Source organism: Schistocerca americana, chromosome 4, assembly GCF_021461395.2.
Source record: "Schistocerca americana isolate TAMUIC-IGC-003095 chromosome 4, iqSchAmer2.1, whole genome shotgun sequence".
Lineage (NCBI taxonomy): Eukaryota > Metazoa > Arthropoda > Insecta > Orthoptera > Acrididae > Schistocerca > Schistocerca americana.
Genome location: NC_060122.1, coordinates 643,701,779 through 643,723,035, shown reverse-complemented (window position 1 = coordinate 643,723,035; position 21,257 = coordinate 643,701,779). Strand labels below are relative to the sequence as shown.

Here is a 21,257-nt window from a genome sequence, read left to right as displayed (position 1 = left end):
AACTCCGTTACTGCCTGGCATTTGGCGAAGTTTGACCGTTTTCATCGTGCGGAGTCTGATGTTATATCTCGACGTTCTGTGATAAATCTCACAGAGAAATATTTTGACGACGCAACCTTATCCGTGCTTGGGAAGGGTTTAAACTTTGCCAGTAGTTGATTTTATTAGTTCAATTGAACAGGCTGTTTGCAAACTAACTCCTGACGCTGCAGAGGATGCTAGGAGGGAGGCATGCCGTGTTCTGACTAGAGCTCGTCCACCTAAAAGTAATGTAACATCAGCAGAGAGGGCTGCTTTACGCTCTCTCAAATTTGATCCTGATGTTGTTATTTTACCTGCGGACAAGGGCAATGCCACCGTTGTTTTAAATAAACATGATTATGTACAAAAAATGCAACGTTTACTATCTGATTCAGCGTATCGCAGAATCGATGCTGACCCCACAAAAAGTGTTGAGAGAAAGACCAACAGCCTCCTGAAGAAAAGTGGTTTGTCGTAGGACACTATCAAGAGTCTTAACACCCATAGTGCTGTTCCCCCTAGGTTATACGGCCTTCCGAAGGTTCACAAGGAAGGGGTTCCTTTCCGTCCTATAGTGAGTAACATCGGTGCTCCGACATATCATGTAGCCAAGCATCTTGCTTCTCTGTTGAGTCCACAAGTAGGTCGGCATGAACATCATATCAGGAACTCAGCTGATTTTTTACGTCGTTTGGAGGGACTGCGGTTGTATCACTCTGATATTTTAGTGAGTTTCGATGTGGTCTCTCTCTTCACTCGTATTCCTCTGTCTGATTCGTTGCGGTTAATTGAGGCCAGGTTTGGTGCTGAATTAACTAATCTCTTTCGGCATGTGTTGACATCCACATACTTTTTATTTAATGACCAGTATTATGAGCAGACAGATGGTGTTGCCATGGGTAGTCCGTTGTCTCCTGTGATCGCAAATTTGTTTATGGAAGACTTCGAGGAAAGTGCATTGGAGTCGGCGCCTTTGAAACCCGCCTGTTTCTTTAGATACGTTGACGATACCTTCGTTGTTTCGCCTCATGGTAGGGAGAATTTGAATGTCTTTATGTCTTTCTAGAACATCTGAACTCGAGCCACCCGAACATTCGTTTTACGATGGAGGTGGAAGAGGATGGTTGTCTTCCCTTTCTTGACGTGTTGGTTAGGAGGAAGGATGATGGATCATTGGGACATGCAGTCTACAGGAAACGTACTCACACCGACTTGTACATACATGCTAATAGTTGTCACCATCCGGCTCAGCGTGAAGGGGTACTTCGTACCTTGGTACACAGGGCACATGTCGTTTCTGACGCTGAGACTTTGCCAGCTGAGCTGTCCCATCTTGAAGTTACATTTCTTCAAAATGGTTATAGTGATAGACAGATTGTACGTGCGTTGCGCTATCGACCAACTGTACATCGGGTGACTGATGATAATTCTGAGTCAACACCTAAGTCTACTGCCTTTTGCCTTACGTAGGAAGCACGTCCAACAAGATCGGTCGTATTTTACGGAAATACTATGTGAAATGTGTTTTCCGACCTCCATCTAAAATTAGAGCGCTTTTGGGTTCCGTTAAGGATGATCTTGGACTGCGTAAGGCGGGTGTATATCGTATTCCTTGTAGCTGCGGCATGGCATATATTGGTCAAACTATCAGGACCGTGGAGGACCGATGTACTGACCATAAACGGCACACACGACTTTAGCCAAGCAGATCTGCTATTGCCGAACACTGCTTGGATACAGGTCACCCCATGTTATATAATAACACCGAGATATTGGCATGCACCTCCAGCTATTGGGACAGTGTTATTAGGGAGGCAGTGGATATTAAATTAGCGAGCATCCTCGTTAAGAGGAATGGAGGTTTCTGTTTAAACTTTGTTTGGAATCCGGCTCTCTCCCTTGTCAAAAAAAAAAAAAAAAGGGGGCAGAGTCATTACTACCTCACCTGCGAATCCGTAGTCTCACTATCGATAGCTCTGACTTTGGTCATCCTTGGTGGCACTAGTGTTCAGTGTGTGTGCTATCTTTCCTGCATCAGTCCGAGAACCGAGGTTTTAAATTTGCATGTACGCCGCCTGTCCGTTGCAGTTTGGCTTGAAAATGGCGGGGTGTTCTCCCGCCGAAATATCGGCGGTCGCTGAAAGTGTCATCTGGCTGAATTCCCGGAATTTATTTGAAAGTTGTATACGCCAGGAGAAACTCAGGTCTCAAATTTTGTTATCTGTTTATGCACAGAGAATATGAAAACAGGTTTGGCGAAGTTAGCTGGCAAAGTGGGCAACTTTGCCACTTGTGCTAAGATCAATGGAAATCACTACAAAAATTACAAAAAATGGAGTTTAAAGCACTGAATACAATTTACCAATTAGTGTTAAACAATTTATTGTGAAGGTTGTCACAAAGAATTTTGTACGAAGAGATACACAAAAATTCAAATGTTCATAGTTATACGTTAAAAGAAAAGTTTGACTTTTCATCATAAAAGAAATATTCCCACAATTTTGATTGTAAGGAGGATTACTTATGCGTACGATGTTTTTTACATTCAGGGATGCCTCATCTGACACATCTGGAAAGTAAAACATTTTCCCTCTCTGTATACGACACCTCGAGCTCCCGTCCTCCGTATAATTGTACACGTTAACAAAGAAAATGCTCGACACTTTTTATTTTGTCAAGAATTTTACCACAACAGACATTCCAAGCTTTAGTCGTGTAAGATCCTCGACCATCCTGGTATTCATTTCGTTATGTTCACGAGTGATTGATAGTATTGATACGTGTGTGCTCCCAGTTCGGTTCTAATAAGACTTGGCATTTTAATTGCCTATACAGAGACCGAAAAATGCTTGATTTAAAAGAAGTGCGAACGAGGTAAGAAAAAGGCAAGATTCTAGATTGGCAACGTTGTCCCATTTTTACCAATCTTCCTGGTGCAAAATTCCCAAGTTATATTACTGTATTACATATACCATATAACTTTATTTCTAAAAGTGATTCTAAAACGTCATTATATACTGCACCGAAGAAAAGAAATTGTTTTCACTTACGTTAGAATGAGTGGGAACGGCGAGACACTTTTGTAGACTACCAGAAAACGCGTGTTCCACAAACCGAAATAAAAACCACTGACAAAGACCAATAAACAGTAAACAGACATAAAATGCGTCTCAGATCGGTCATTCATTGTTTGCCCTGTGCAATGAAAGTATTGACTTCTCTATTGGATGATTAAGGAACTTGGAATGGTGCCAAATGTAAAATAATAAAAAAAAACTGGCGATACTGCCCTGATTGGCAAAGTTGTCCCAGTTTACGGTAGTTTTTTTAAGTAAGTGATTTTGTAATAAATGTTTGTTTTCTGTTAGTTAATGTTGGATGTACTAAAGTATCTGTCAATTTTTAAATGTCTGTTAATCATTTCAATTTCAATCATCGGTCAATTTTTTAAAAATCCTGTAAAGTTGAAAATATCGATCGATGTATTGAAACATCGATATTTTTGTCCCCTTAATACCTGCATCTACATGGATACTCTGCAAATCACATTTAAGTGCCTGTAAATTCTCTATTATTCCAGTCTCGTATAGCGCGCAGAAAGAACGAATGCCTGTTTCTTTCCGTACGAGCTCTGATTTCCCTTATTTTATCATGGTGATCGTTTTCCCTATGTAGGTCGGTGACAACAAAATATTTTCGCATTCGAAGGAGAACGATAGTGATTGGAATTTCGTGAGAAGATTCCTCTGCAAACGAAAAACGCATTTGTTTTAATGATGTGCACATCAAACCCTGTATCTTTTCAGTGACAATCTCTCCCCCATTTAGCGATAATACAAAAGGTGCTGCCCTTCTTTGAACTTTTTCGATGTACTCCGTCAATCCTGTCTAGTAAGTATTCCACTCCGCGCAGCATATTTCTAAAACAGCGCGAACAAGCGTAGTGTAAGCAGTCTCCTTAGCAGATCTCTTACATTTTCTAAGTGTACTGCCAATAAAACGCAGTCTTTGGCTAGCCTTCCCCACAACATTTTCTATGTGTTCCTTCCAATTTAAGTTGTTCTTAGTTATAATTCCTCGGTATTTAGTTAATCTTGCGGCCTTTAGATTTGACTGATTTATCGTGAACCGAAGTTTAACGGATTCCTTTTAGCACTCGTGTGGAAGACCACACACTTCACGTTATTTAGGGTGAGTGCCAATTTTCGCACCATACAGACATATTTTCAAAATCATTTTGCTATTTTTTCTTGATCTTCTGATGACTTTATTAGTCTATAAACGATAGAGTCATCTGCGAACATTCTAAGACGGCTGCTCAGATTGTCTGCCAAATCGTTTATAGAGATAAGGAACAGCAAAGGGCCTATAACACTACTTTGGGGAACGCTAGAAATCACTTCTTTTTTACTCGATGGCTTTCCGTCAAATACTACGACCTGTGACCTCTCTGACAGGAAATCACGAATTCAGTCACATTACTGAGACGATATTGCACAAGCACGTGTATGGTACAGTGCCAAAAGCCTTCCGGAAATCCAGAAATACGGAATCAATCTGAAATCCCTTGTCAATGGCACTTCATGCGAATAAAGAGCTAGTTGTGTTTCACAAGAACGATGTTTTCTAAATCTGTGCTGACTGTGTGTCAATAGACCGTTTTATTCGAGGTAATTCATAATGTTAGAACATAATATATGTTCCAAAATCCTGCTGCATATCGACGTTAATGATTGGGGCCTGTAATTTAGTGGATTACTCCTACTACGTTTCTTGAATATTGGTGTGACCTGTGCAACTTTCCAGTCTTTGAGTACGGACCTTTCTTCGAGTGAACGGTTGTATATGATTGTTAAGTATGGGGCTAGTGCATCAGCATACTCTGAAAGGAACCTAATCGGTATACAGTCTGGACCAGAAGACTTGCTTTTATTGATTTAAGTTGCTTCACTACTCCGAGGATATTTACCTCTACGTTACTCATGTTGGCAACTGTTGTTGATTCGAATTCTGGAACATTTACTTCGTTTTCTTTGTGAAGGCATTTCGGAAGGCTGTGTTTAGTAACTCTGCTTTGGCAACACTGTCTTCTATAGTATCTCCATTGCCATCCCGCAGAGAAGGCATTGAATGTGTGATGTCTTACAAATAAAGATCTATCCAATGTATATCAAGACTCGTAAAAATTGGCGATCCCTATGTCATACACTGAGAACGTTACAAATACTATGCAGAAAACACACCATAATTAGCCACAGTACGCACACACAAACATGCAGCTACGCTTCAAGAAAGTACTAGATAACTGCTTGAACAATGATGAGGATATCCTACAATGCTGAAAAATGCTGAATTATTTTCATTATGCAGAGGCAGATCGTTAAACAGATTTCATCGCCGGCTCGAGCGGAAGTTTAGAAGAGAAGGGTAATGGCAAGATATCTTAGCGTTACGTCAAATCAGCAGCTGACGTATATCGAACGGATCAGATGCGAAACAGTGAATGGAATGAAGGCACCTTAGCAAATAACAAATCCAGCATTCACGACACCACCACGTTTTGACGTAATGACTTAATATGTAGCTCAGTGTTCGCGAACTCAGCGGTCTCATGGAGAAACACCTAGGAAAAATACTTAAAACCCAATTGCTTGGGCTGAAACCTAGGTAAAGGTTGGTGTCATTACCGCAATCGAGGCTGATAGTTTCTTATATTTTACAAACAAGTCGCTCTTTACACCCCACACTCCACCTCTCAAGGACTTCCCATTCGAGTCAGTACATACCGGTGCCGATATTCCTCGAATTTGGGCGAGACTGCGGAAGAATTCAGGCGCGTCCTTTATGATGAAACAAGTGTCAAACCCGGGCGACGTGACACAGTCACTAGAAATTGTACTCGCATTCCAGAGGGTGGCGGTTCAAACCCGAATTGCGACTTCTATTTAGGATTTCCGTGAATTAGCTCAAGCCTTAAAAACAAATTCCTGGATGGTTGTTTTCGAAAGGACAAAGTCTGTTCGTTTTCCATTCTCGCCTCGATAGAAGCTTTTGCTCCATCTATAGTGACAGCGTCAACGGAATCTTCCCTTTCTTTATGCTGCTTGGCGCAGAACAGCACATTATGTGGAGAAACTCCTGGAATCGCCATGTCGCAGCCCCCACGCATTTCGGTGTTGATCCAAGGGCACAAATAATTGTCGACACCAGAGAACGTTGGATGAATGAGAGAATCCGTTTTGCTGCCGTGTATTTTGATGTAATAAACATTCGTTTATTTCCTCTGTGGAATATAAAAGGTATGGTTTACTTTTTTACACCTGACCGACGACGTGCCATGAAGTAAAATTCTCAGTGTTTGTCAGAACTGAGGAGCCATCTCTGAGAAAATCTCAAGCAGGACCTTAGGCTCGGGGCAGAGTGAACACAGTTATTATTCATTCTGAGAACAGTGTGAACATTTCACGCAAACAACTAACAGTGGACTAAAAGAAATGTTACCTTACACAAAATAGCCCTTTGTGTTTGCGCTTTGCCCCAGACGATTTACGGTGACACTCTCAAACACTCAGCATAAAACACACGATAGATTTTTCTGCGACAAACGAATCACAGACTTTCTTCATGAGTTAATACTTACACAATCCAAATGTTGGCTGTGACTTATATCAGCGTGGTATTTTAGGGAAGCAATCGACGAATGTGTCTTGTAACCAAATACGAGGGCCATCCAGAAATTAAGTTTACCCACTGTTAAAAGAAACGATATACACACCTGGAAATTGAAATAAGAACACCGTGAATTCATTGTCCCAGGAAGGGGAAACTTTATTGACACATTCCTGGGGTCAGATACATCACATGATCACACTGACAGAACCACACTCACATAGACACAGGCAACAGAGCATGCACAATGTCGGCACTAGTACAGTGTTTATCCACCTTTCGCAGTAATGCAGGCTGCTATTCTCCCATGGAGACGATCGTAGCGATGCTGGATGTAGTCCTTTGGAACGGCTTGCCATGCCATTTCCACCTGGCGCCTCAGTTGGACCAGCGTTCGTGCTGGACATGCAGACCGCGTGAGACGACGCTTCATCCAGTCCCAAACATGCTCGATGGGGGCAGATCCGGAGATTTTGCTGGCCAGGGTAGTTGACTTACACCTTCTAGAGCACGTTGGGTGGCACGGGATACATGCGGACGTGCATTGTCCTGTTGGAACAGCAAGTTCCCTTGCCGGTCTAGGAATGGTAGAACGATGGGTTCGATGACGGTTTGGATGTACCGTGCACTATTCAGTGTCCCCTCGACGATCACCAGTGGTGTACGGCCAGTGTAGGAGATCGCTCCCCACACCATGATGCCAGGTGTTGGCCCTGTGTGCCTCGGTCGTATGCAGTCCTGATTGTGGCGCTCACCTGCACGGCGCCAAACACGCATACGACCATCATTGGCACCAAGGCAGAAGCGACTCTCATCGCTTAAGACGACACGTCTCCATTCGTCCCTCCATTCACGCCTGTCGCGACACCACTGGAGGCGGGCTGCACGATGTTGGGGCGTGAGCGGAAGACGGCCTAACGGTGTGCGGGACCGTAGCCCAGCTTCATGGAGACGGTTGCGAATGGTCCTCGACGATACCCCAGGAGCAACAGTGTCCCTAATTTGCTGGAAAGTGGCGGTGCGGTCCCCTACGGCACTGCGTAGGATCCTACGGTCTTGGCATGCATCCGTGCGTTGCTGCGGTCCGGTCCCAGGTCGACGGGCACGTGCACCTTCCGCCGACCACTGGCGACAACATCGATGTACTGTGGAGACCTCACGCCCCACGTGTTGAGCAATTCGGCGGTACGTCCACCCGGCCTCCCGCATGCCCACTATACGCCCTCGCTCAAAGTCCGTCAACTGCACATACGGTTCACGTCCACGCTGTCGCGGCATGCTACCAGTGTTAAAGACTGCGATGGAGCTCCGTATGCCACGGCAAACTGGCTGACACTGACGGCGGCGGTGCACAAATTCTGCGCAGCGAGCGCCATTCGACGGCCAACACCGCGGTTCCTGGTGTGTCCGCTGTGCCGTGCGTGTGATCATTGCTTGTACAGCCCTCTCGCAGTGTTCGGAGCAAGTATGGTGGGTCTGACACACCGGTGTCAATGTGTTCTTTTTTCCATTTCCAGGAGTATATATATATATATATATATATATATATATATATATATATATATATTGGGAACAGCCACAGCAGTTAGTCTACCGCTTGGGAATGTACACAATGTGTGTCAGTCGTCTTCAGCTTTTCGTCGTTGTGAAAGTGCTGACTGGAGGGCAGGAATTTCCTGAGGTGCAAAAAAAGATTACAATCGCTGGTAACGAGAACAGAACTGCACGGTGGATAGTCAGTGCCGTTCCCTAAGCGATTCGTTTGGTATTCTTGTGTGATGTTTTTTCTTGAACAGCAGGTGCTCAGTGACAATTTCATGCCACAAGCCTCGCGGTCTGTGCAGAATGTGGCTACTTAGATCCACATCGCACTGCCGCACAAGCTTCACAAAGCTAGAGAAAGAATAAGAGCTGCCATTTTCACTCACTGCTGGAGCGCTGCTAACTGTAGGGGATATTTGTCCGACCGATACATTTCCGGCTAAATACATTCACTTAAAAAAGAAATGGGGAGATGTAATTTCCGAGTGACCTTGCACTTCAGGAGAGCGTCACGGTTCCGCAGATGCAACATGCCCCGAGATGCAAACTAAGCGAACTCCCGATGCTGTTAGGAAGCCTCTGTGGAGGGGTAATGTGGTTAGAGCCCGCCACGCCGCTAGGTAGTTAGCTGTGACAGTCCCCGCGCTAGCAGGTAGGCGGGCGTGCGTGCCTACCTGGTGAGGAGGGCGGCGAGGGCCCAGGCGAGCAGGCAGATGAGCAGCGCGCGCGCCTTGGTGCACACGTAGCCGGCCCGCAGCGGCTCGCAGATGGCGTAGTAGCGCTCGAAGCTGATGGCCAGGATGGTCAGCACCGACGCGTGCGCCACCGTCAGCTCCACGAACGGCACCGCCTTGCCTGCAACACAGCGCGACTCCTCAGTACCTATCGACTGACCAGCCACTACCACAGACATGCAGCAATTCGCAGGCACTGTACTAGTACTGGAAGCTAATAGCCAGGATCGTCAGTTCGATTAACGGCACCGCCTTGCCTGCAACACAACACGCCTCCTCGGTACAGAACCCAACCAGCTACAGTCAAGATGGTGTAAGATGATCCCTGACAGCTCGTATCGCTATTGGCACCTTTCAAAACCGCTAACGGCTGCAGGCGCAAAAAGCAGCCTTTTATGGAGCTGTGACAGCATTGTAGCATTGCCATAGAAACGTTTACAAAATCGCCTTACGTTACTGGTTGAGGTAGGCCCGCAAAGCTTCCGCGGGCAGAAAATTGCTACTGTGAGGGACCAACTTAACGGCGACTCAACTATAGTACTGCGCGTATCACCAGGGAGCAGCAGATCACAGATGCAGCAGTCTTACACAGCGCCTGGTGGCCAGTTTTGTCATTACCGACATATTGACCACAATCACCTTCGACAGTGGCTAAAACACAGCGCACTGTAATCCCGTGTGACTTTGTGTGGCGCAAGGGACTTGGTGCCACTCGCTTCCCGCGCCCGGGTTCCCAGGTTCGATTCCCGGCGGGGTCAGGGATTTTCTCTAACTCGTGATGACTGGGTGTTGTGTGATGTCCTTAGGTTAGTCACGTTTAAGTAGTTCTAAGTTCTAGGGGACTGATGACCATAGATATTAAGTCCCATAGTGCTCAGAGCCATTTGAACCGTTTTTTTTTTTTTTTTTCGGACAACTGTGTCCTTCAATTCGGGAATGCTCCAACCAAAGGAAATGAAATGTCTGAAATTTTGCGGGAAAGTGCTGCCACCTGTAGTCGTATTCACGACTTACGTCCTACATCGGATGATCCTGGCAAACCGTCTGCAACAGAACAAATATTTTGTGGTAGGGATGACGGTTATCGCTGAAACAACCGGTTTTCGTTTATACCAAAAAAATGTTCAAATGTGTGTCAAATCTTATGAGACTTAACTGCTAAGGTCATCAGTCCCTAAGCTTACACACTACTTAACCTAAATTATCCTAAGGACAAACACACACACCCATGCCCGAGGGAGAACGCGAACCTCCGCCGGGACCAGCCGCACAGTCCGTGACTGCAACGCCTTAGACCGCTCGGCTAATCCCTCACGGCTTCGTTTATACCGTTTTTTACTAAACCATTTTAACCTGCACAATAAAACCAGTTTCTGGAAAAACTGATTTTTCGGTTTTATTCTTATTATTTGCTGTAATAAACATAGAAATCGAACAAAGATTGAAAAACTTTCACTCTCCCAATATCAAGATACATAGAATCAAAACATTAAATATGCAAATGAAAGAAAACTGAGTCCGTTCACCGCTCGCCTCTCTTCCCGACAAGTGATATGTGGTTGACACCCGTTATTGATTTTCCTACTCGGGTGGTAAAGGATAGCAGCTCACTGATAGATAACTTCTTTATAGACCAAGATAAGTTTAACCAGATAAATGCTCAGCCTGTTGAGAATGGTCTTTCTGATCATGGTGCACAGCTAGTTACAATATATGACATAGCTCCATTCAGCAATACTAAACAGTCCTTCAAAGTAGTACGTTCAGTCAACAATTTAACAATTGCAAATTTCAGGGAAAGCCTACAGCAGTTAGACTGGGATGAGGTGTACTGTGAACCTGATGCCAATTTAAAATATAATTTATTTCATGACATTTTTGTAAATGCATTTGAAAACTGCTTCCCCAAGAAAATAGTTAAATATACTCGTAAGAAACCTTGTAACAAACCATGGCTTACTAAGGGTATAAAAATATCTTGTAACCGGAAAAGGGAAATGTATCTGACAGCAAGAAAGAGTAGTGACCCAGAAACTATCAAAAATTATACAAACTACTGTGTTATATTAAGAAAAGTTATTAAAAAATCTAGGAGTATGTGTATCATGTCTGAAATCAGCAACTCTGATAATAAAATTAAAACAATTTGGAATATTATTAAAAGAGAAACAGGTCAACCAAGAGCAGAGGAAGACAGTATTACCATCAAATTGAATGAAAACTTTACGAACAAAAAGTCAGAAGTTGAAAATATTTTTAATAATCATTTTCTAAATGTTGTGGATATAGTAGGATCCAGGTGTTCATTAGAAGATGCTAGGCTGTTAATGGAAGAGGCCATACCTATGCAATTTGATACAATTGAAATCTCACCCACTTCTCCCTCTGAAATTAGGAAAATAATAAACTTGCTTAAAAGCAAAAACTCACATGGAATTGATGGCATTTCCAGCAAAATACTAAAAGCTTGTTCTCAACAGATAAGTAAGATTCTCAGCCACCTGTGTAATAGCTGTCTGGAACAGGGCATTTTCCCTGATAGACTGAAATATGCTATTGTTATACCTTTGCATAAAAAGGGGGATAGATCTGATGTCAACAATTACCGTCCAATCTCCCTTCTAACAGCTTTATCCAAAATTTTTGAGAAAGTAATGTATTCAAGAGTAGCTTCACATATCTGTAAAAATGAAGTACTAACAAAATGTCAGTTTGGTTTCCAGAAGGGTTTTTCAACAGAAAATGCCATATATGCTTTCACCAGTCAAATTTTGAATGATCTGAATAACCGAACACCGCCCATTGGGATTTTTTGTGATCTCTCAAAGGCTTTTGATTGTGTAAATCATGAAATTCTGCTAGACAAGCTCAAGTATTGTGGCATGAGTGGGACAGTGCACAAATGGTTTAATTCGTACCTAACTGGAAGAGTGCAGAAAGTTGAAATAAGTAGTTCTCGTAACATGCAAAGATCAGCACATTCCTCAAACTGGGGAACTATCAAGAATGGGGTTCCACAAGGGTCAGTCTGGGGTCCTTTGTTGTTCTTATTATATATTAATGACTTGCCATTCTATATTCATGAAGAGGCAAAGTTAGTTCTCTTCGCTGATGATACAAGTATAGTAATCACACCTGAGAAACAAGAATTAACTGATGAAATTGTCAATACTGTCTTTCAGAAAATTACTAAGTGGTTCCTTGTAAACGGACTCTCACTGAATTTTGATAAGACACAGTACATACAGTTCCGTACAGTGAATGGTATGAAGCCATTAATAAATATAGACCTTAATCAGAAGCATATAGCTAAGGTAGAATATTCCAAATTTTTAGGTATGTCCATTGATGAGAGATTAAATTGGAAGAAACACATTGATGATCTGCTGAAACGTTTGAGTTCAGCTACTTATGCAATAAGGGTCATTGCAAATTTTGGTGATAAACATCTTAGTAAATTAGCTTACTACGCCTATTTTCACTCATTGCTTTCATATGGCATCATATTTTGGGGTAATTCATCACTGAGGAATAAAGTATTTATTGCACAAAAGTGTGTAATCAGAATAATAGCTGGAGTCCACCCAAGATCATCCTGCAGACATTTATTTAAGGATCTAGGGATATTCACAGTAGCTTCTCAGTATATATACTCTCTTATGAAATTTGTTATTAATAACCAAACCCAATTCAAAAGTAATAGCAGTGTGCATAACTACAATACTAGGAGAAAGGACGACCTTCACTATTCCAGATTAAATCTAACTTTGGCACAGAAAGGGGTGAATTATACTGGCACTAAAGTCTTTGGTCACTTACCAAATAGTATCAAAAGTCTGACAGATAACCAACAAGTATTTAAGAAGAAATTAAAAGAATTTCTGAATGACAACTCCTTCTACTCCATAGAGGAATTTTTAGATATAAATTAAGAAAAAAAAGAAAAAAAAAGAAAAAAAAAGAAAAAAATAAAGAAAAACAAAAAAACACAAAAAATAAAGTTGTTATATTAACTTAAGTATGTTGTTAAATTAACCTAATTATGTCATGTATTGGAAAATTCGACACGTTCCACATAATTACGAAATATCGTATTCATGATCCATGGAACTAGTATTAATCTAATCTAATCTAATCTAATCTGTATACTGCAAAAAACTCCAGTATTCTCCTACTGGTCCAACTTTCTTGAAACCCTCATCAAAAATCATTTTGTAATCGAGGATCATACCACCATTTGGTCCTTTCGAACAGGCAGTGCTAAACGATGAAAACTGAGGTTAAAAATCTCCGTCTTTCGTGTTAATTTGTCGTTTTCAAGGGCTACAAGTGGAGAAAGGCATATTGTGTACACACAGGCAGCAGATCAGCTACCTCCTTTTTCTATCGTAAACTGTGAATGAATTATTAAGTTCGTTGTGTCTCTTCCCGTTTTTAATCTGTTATAGCAAATGGTGCATTGCACATCATTGATACCGCACTTGTTAAAATAGTTCCAGATTAGCGTTGGTGCCATTCTGTAGTACATTTGATATCCGACGACGATTGCAAGAATCTTGCTTATAGATCAAGTGGGGGCACGTATCGCATACTGCATGTATTCGGGTATCATCTAATAGGCCACACCACATGGCAACAGGTATTAGGGCATAACCACCTACGACAAGCTAACATGCACCCACAAGCGACAACTTCGGCAGGGCCCTGCATATCAACAACTTTTACCGGATGTGCCAGCTGCTATTAAAGACGACCAACAGGCTACAGTAGGGAGACCGACAAGCTCGAATACTAACGTACAAACAAACCGCTAACACTACCCTACACTGTGAATCCGAAATACGACCTTTCGGACACAAAACGATGATGAACCTAACTGTTACAGGTTTGCTGACACTGTCCGAGAAACCAACATCGGCAGGCAGCAACAGTCGCCGAGTAACACCACTACACAACGTCAAAGCTATCGACCTGCATGATACCCACTACTAACAAAGCCTACCCTTGCATGACCTGTCGCAGGCAGCAAGAAAACCGCTACTGCTCTTATTACCCGACTCAACTAACGCAAAGGTTTTCTTCCATTGGCTCTTTGCTTGGCACTCTTTTCCCTCTGCCTCTGAAACTGGTTCCCAATCTATGTCCAGATGAGCGGGTATTAACGGTTAACCTTAACCAGACGTACGCAAACATCGAAGTATCCACGTCCTGCGGGACCTCACTTTAATGAAAACTAATCCTTATGCAGAGATGGCAGTAGACATTCTGTGTTGGCCAACATGACGGTGTGGGCGTGGAGTGTCTCCACCTACCTTTTTTTTTTAATTTCCTGGGAACTGGCAGTGGGTTGAGGTTGATGTTCGAGCTGGTCCCACGCATGTGCTGTCAGGGACAGATCTGTGTATCTTTCTGTTATAGCCTACCTCAACATTATGCGGCCAGATAGTAGAAACGCGTGTCATATGTGGACGAGCTGTGTACTGTTGCAAAATGGCAGCACGATACTGTCACGTGAGAGGTGACATCTGAGGATACAGGATGTCCGTGACGTGGTGTCAGACTTCCCTCAATCACTGAACAGCTGTGAAATCACACGGGATGGCACACCATGAATCACTGTGCCTCTCCAAAACACTGTAAGAATGAGATCTCTTCGCAATTTACCGCCGTTCAAATCGACAACAGTTATCCAGAACACTTGAGATCCACGGTCTATCGCTGAACACATTGCGACGACATTCATTAGCAACGCATGCTTTCTGATTAATGCATCACTGCCAACGCTGACGCCTGTGTTTTGGCGTTAACTGCAACCGGCGCATCGGAGGATAATTCCAAATCCAGCTGTTGCTAGTCTCAGATCAGCGGTGTAGGATGACACAGAATGTTACTGGGAGTCCATTACTTGTTCTCAGGTACCTGATGCAGATGTGACCGGGTTACTAACTGCTTGATGCACAAAACTGCGATACTTCCTTGGGGTGGAAAGACGTGGTCGACCGGAACATGGACGACGGATATGCCTGCCCACATGTTCCTATATAGTCCAGCATTAGGTCACTGTCCTTCCCGAATTCCTTAAAGATCTAGATATTGCACTTTCGACCTGCCTACCAAATGAAGACCTACAATGTGGCCTCCTTCTAAGCTCTGTCAGGTGCTGATAACGCTGTCTCAGACGACTATGCGCCGTGTCTGCGTCCTTTTCAGTGAAGAGTCAACATCTGATGCTGTTCACCACTCTTATATATCCTAGCAGACGTGGTAACAACGCAAGACACGAAGAACACTAATGCGTTAAAGCTGTGCTTTCATTTGTTCTGCCGAGTTGGTGTTTCCATTTTGAGTAGAACACCCGGGAACACACCGCTAATCAGATACGCCGAGAAAGTCTGAGAGATCGTAAGACTAATGAGCTTTATACCAGTCGCAGAGAAATGCAAGTTTAATTTCCATATCGGGCGATGGTTTGTACGCGAAGAAAATACACTAACATCCCACTCTGTCTGCTGGGTGCTTCGCTTTTTTTGTCATGCTGTGTATTTTACTAACCTCTTTTTTAATTTACTATAAACAGGTCACCAGCAGATGATTACTTGCTTGAAAGTAAAAATCGGTAGTGGTACTATTTATGTGACCTGAGGCTGCAAAATACAGCCATCAGTTGTTGTCATGTATCAGTGAAACATGTCCCGGCAGCGACAGATGGGTCAAAATATCGCACGTCTTGTTCAGCCTGCGCCGCGTGTAACGATTACTGAGAGCATAAAGTGTGACGATGTTACTGTGATGTCATACACCAAACTATTCCATTCGCTGCAGTCCTTCCGCAAATGCAACAGCTATCTCTAACTCAGTTGCTCACTGCAGTGTGTTAATTGTAACTTGAGCGATTGCTAAGAGCGTCTTACGCGTACTGAGCCCCCACATACACCGCCATTGGGTTAGGATATGTGGAGGGGTAACAGTCCATGCCTCACTCCTACAGGGCAGGTGCGTTTACATGCGCTTCATGCTTCGATAGTAAAAACCGCTTAAATGCTGCCGTAATCGAAAGTGAAATGGTTCAAATGTCTCTAAGCACTATGGGACTTAACATCTGAGTCACCAGTCCCCTAGACTTAGAACTACTTTTACCTAACTAACCTAAGGACATCACACACATCCATGCCCGAGGCAGGATTCGAACCTGCGACCGTAGCAGCAGTGCGGTTCTGGACTGAGGCGCCTAGAATCGCTCGGTCACAGCGGCCGGCTGAAAGTGAAATGATATCGATGATATCGACATATTTAATAAAGATCCTAACCGCAACAATTACGTGGAATTATCTCAAGGAAAGGAAACACTGGGAAATATAATCAAGTACATTACATCAACACAGCAGACAACAATGTCTACCTGACAATGTACTATTAGGTAGGTAACTGTGACAGTAACAAAAAGTTTCTGAGTGTTCAGCGCCGGAACGCTTTTTCGCAAAAACGTCGAGATAAATGGTTCAAATGGCTCTGAGCACTATGGGATTTCACTGCTGAGGTCATCAGTCCCCTAGAACTTAGAACTACTTAAACTTAACTAACCTAAGTACATCACAAACATCCATGCCCGAGGCAGAATTTGAACCTGCGACCGCAGCGGTCGCGCGGTTCCAGACTGTAGCGCCTAGAACCGCTCGGCCACTCCGGCCGGCCATCGAGATAAAATCTAACAAATGTTTCACATTAATATGTAATTTAATCGTCAATCTATTCAACACGTTCGTTACATGGAATAGTATACTAGGTACAGAGCAAGTAAAACAATAAGTTTGTGCTGTTGGTGGCCGCAGTATGTCCGAACAGCCATCTGTGCAAAACGCTTTGCGCCGTTTTACTTCTTTTTCATCGCTGCCGTAGCTTTTGAATTCTCTCGGAACTTGACTTTTCGGGCTTTTTGGATTCCTTTCGATTCGAGCTTTTCTCTGACTTGCGTTTTCTATCATTCCGAACAAATTTATGAATTTTGCGAGGCGACATCTTTTATTACTTTTTAATTTTCAATAAATTTAATACTGATCTTCTCTTATAATACGGCAAATGCTTTCATCGTCTCACTTTGGATCCTAGTATTCCTCCGCAAGCTCTTCAAAATGACAGCCGAATCTATAACCTAGCTTAAAAGCGCTTTTAAGGCTACACCATTTTATATCTTAACACAAAACTGACTCGTAATCACGCGCGTGGGCCTACACAGGTGCGATGATGTCAGAGGCAAAACAAATACTGCGCGACAAACACGTACAGACACTGTTTATCCGTTGTACGCTCAACTAATGTACAAGGGTTGCAACTTTAATAGTGGCAACTATTTATTTACAGCTAGTTCAGGATAGATACGTGTTTCAAAATTTTTACTGGCCTTCAGAGTAGTCACTAGCATTGTGTATAACCCGTTGCCAGCGGCGTGGAAGTCGTACGATAGTCTTAGCAGTGACAGTTCGAGCGGGGCGGTATATTGCCCGACGAATTTGTAGCAGTTCTGACGCGAATGCTGTGAAGTGTTTCCTTCAGTTGAGAAATCGAGTTGAACTCACGAGGGCTTAAGTCAGGGGAGTGCAGTAGGTGGTATACCACATAGCAACCCCATCAGTCCAACAAATCAGTAACAGCTTGCACTGTACGTGCTTGAGCATTGTCCCGCAAAATGATGGTCAGGTCCTGCAGAAAATGTAATCACTTCTGTCTCTAAGATGGTCGTAGCTTGTGTTCCAAATATGAACAGCATAGAGACAGAAGTGATGACACTACCTGCAGGACCTGACCATCATTTTGCAGGACGATACTCAAGCACGTACAGTGCAATCTGTTACTGATTTGTTTGACTGGTGGGGCTACTAAGTGCTGTACCATCTACTGCACTCCCCTGATTTAAGCCCTCGTGAGTTCAACTCGATTTCTAAACTGAAGGAAACACTTCACGGCATTCGCTTCAGAACTGCTACAAATTCGTCGGGCAATACACCGCGCCGCTCGAACTGTCAACACGACTGGCACTGCTAAAAGTATCCTACGACTTCCACATCGCTGACAACGGGTTATACACAATGCTAGTGACTACTTTGAAGTTCAGTAAAACTTTGGAACACGCATCTATTTTGAACGAGCTGTAAATAAATAGTTGCCACTATTAAAGTTCCAACCCTCGTATATGGTTGGTTGGTTGGTTTGTGGGATTGAAGGGACCAGACTGCTAGGTCCATCGGTCCCCCTCGTATATGCTGTATTATTATTATCGTAGTTGTTAACGATTCAATTCTGACGGTATTTTGTCACACAAGGAAGTTGACCGACAAGTGTTAGCAGACATAGGCGACATAACAATGAAAAAGCTTGCATACTTTGCCTACCTTCATTCCATAATGTCATATGGTATAATATTTTGAGGTATCTCTGCAAGTCAAACAAAACTTTTCGGAGTCCAAAAGTGTGTAATACGTATTATTTGTGGAGTAAATTCACAGACGTCCTGTAGAAACCTCTTCAAAGAACTGGGTATACTAACTACTGCCTCCCAGTATATTTACTCCTCAATGAAATTTGTCCTAAATAATGTATCTGTTTTTCCAACAAACAGCTCAGTTCACACATACAATACCAGGAACAAAAATGATCTGCACAAGGACTTGAAAGCACTTACTTTGGTTCAAAAAGGAGTCCACTACTCAGGAACATTTATCTTCAATAATTTGCCAGCAAACATAAAAAATTTAGCTACAAATAAAGATCAGTTTAAAAGGAGCCTGAAAGACTTACTAGTAGCCAACTCCTTCTACTCCATTGACGAATTTTTTAATAGAAACAAATGATGTATATACTCATACTATTAGTATTGTAATTTCAGCTTTAAAAAAAGATGTATTGTAAATACACATAGTATTGGTACTGTTATTTCCGATTAAAAAAAGTTTTTAATAGAAGCAAATGATGTATTGTATATACTCATACTATTAGTAATGTTACTTCAGCTTAAAAAAATTTGACATGTTCCACATCCACGGATCTTTGGAGCGCTGGGTTAGCCCAGCGATCTAAGGCGCTGCAGTCATGGACTCTGCGGCTGGTCCCAGCGGAGGTTCGAGTCCTCCGTCGGGCATGGGTGTGTCTGTTTGTTCTTAGGATAATTTAAGTTAAGTAGTGTGTAAGCTTAGGGACTGATCACCTTAGCAGTTAAGTCCCATAAGATTTCACACACATTTGAACATTTTTTTGGATCTATGGAACGAAAAACTAATCTAATCCAATCTAATCTAAGCGAATAGATTTCTTACGTCCAAAATAAATAAATGAAAATGGCTACCAGCCGAAGCGTTCCCACTTCTACCGACTCATCCTCCTTCAGGTCTTTGGAGCTCTTCTGCGTCTCCTCTACGACCAGCGTCCTTATTCACAACTGTCTCTTTAGAGCACAGACTTGGGTCCAACTGCGCCACCTAAACGCGAGGCGGAGCGCCGCTTCCGAACCTGTCAGAGAAAAGTGTCGCCTGGGGCAGCGCGGACCACCCACAGCGCCAGACACAACACCACACCACACACGCGACACGCCACGGAGCGTCTGCTCTGCTAACTTGCAACCTGCGGCACTGTCTGCCACCGGAATAGCTTCAGGCTACTGTCAGCTTGCTCCTGGTGGAATACCACCTTCGGTGAGCTAACTTCAAGTCATCTTCGGTTACCCCAACCGTTACTAGAATACGCAGTAAGCTGGCCTACACGAGAGAGTTTTATGCTTTCAAACAGTTTAGTATTCTTTATTAGTACTCGCAGAATTGTTTACACTAGGAGCGAATTTTCGATGATTCTTACTATCTGATACTTCCTTGGGAGTACTTTCTGTAAGTGCGCGAGAGTCTTGTGAGAGCACACACAGCATGGTGAGAGCGTCTGTGAGAGCTAAGACATCACTCTCTGTCGTGGTTCTGTGCACGGAGGAAGAGGTTGCGATGGAAGAGGATCGGGCTAGAGTTGCGCTTTTAATACTTTAATGGTACAGAAAAAACATAAGCGACCTTGTTTGTGTTGCATACGAGAACGCAAAAGGCTGTGGGATGACGTTGGAGTGCAAGAATCTCATTGTAAAGCTTGTGATGAAAAATCCGCAACAATTTCGAAATATTACTAGAATGACAGGATGGAGATACAAGAATTACTGTTTGTATTACTGCCCGAAATTTCCAGTCTACGTGCTGCTAAGCGAAAATCAGTTACTGTTAAAGGCGGACTGCTTGTGACACCAATATTAAGACCATGAGCTACATTTCTTCTCTTCAATATTTGGTAAAGTAAGAATTACTAAGAAATAACATTACATTACATTTCATCTTGATACCCATAGACTTTCAAAAGCCAAATAGGGCGGATATCTGACAAATGAGACGTTTGCGGACAAGTATATATTTGATCTTTTTTACTTGTGACTTGAGGAACTACTCGTAAACTTCTATCTGTTCTTCACCTCCCAATGTAAGGGTAATAAATACACACCACGGCATATAAAATTATGGGTAAACTGTATTAGCTGAAGTTAAATGGCAGTTTTCCGAGTTCCAAAATGATTATTTCAAACATAGCTTCATTTGATTCCCTATGTTAATTAAAATATGTTATAAAACTAATTTGCGTTCGCAGTGGCCGAGTGGTTCTAGGCGCTTCACTCTGGAAGCGCGCGACCGCTACGGTCGCAGGTTCGAATCCTGCCTCGGGCATGGATGTGTGTGATGGCCTTAGGTTAGTTAGGTTTAACTAGTGCTATGTTCTAGGGGACTGATGACCTCAGGTGTTGAGTCCCATAGTGCTCAGAGCCATCTCAACTACAAATCTAGTTTACCTGATTCCTTGAACTGCGTATATTCTGGTACATTTCTTCTGTGGAGTTGTTAAAAACTGTAGTCATTTCAACCAACAAACTTTGTTTCTTATCACAGTTCCTGCAGTCCAGTAACTGTACATTGCACAGTACTGGCTATTCCATGGGCAAACTAATTCATTGCACAACATCGTCCTAATTTCACATCCTGGTAGGTGGTAAGGTTCTCATATTTTCTGCTATTGCATAAAATTCACAAAGGTGAATGAGGGCACTGCATGAATGGTGAATATGGGCCTTGACTCTGTTTTTAGTTTTATTTATGGTTGACTGCTCAGTCAGTTGCACAGCCCTGGCGCGTTCTTATTTGAGGCGTAGTAGCGAGCAGTTTATATATATATATATATATATATATATATATATATATATATATATATATATATATATAT

General features: G+C 42.8%; 1 protein-coding gene across 1 annotated transcript in view; it reads right to left on the bottom strand.

Annotated features, from left to right (window-relative positions):
- The window catches only part of LOC124613669 (galanin receptor type 2-like), a 128,811-nt gene extending 119,666 nt beyond the window's left edge, over positions 1-9,145 (bottom strand). Inside the window, exon 1 of the mRNA XM_047142386.1 lies at positions 8,907-9,145. Within this exon, the coding sequence (XP_046998342.1) occupies positions 8,907-9,145 (239 nt within the window). The remainder of the gene's footprint in view (positions 1-8,906) is intronic.
- Between the last annotated feature and the right edge of the window lie 12,112 nt (positions 9,146-21,257).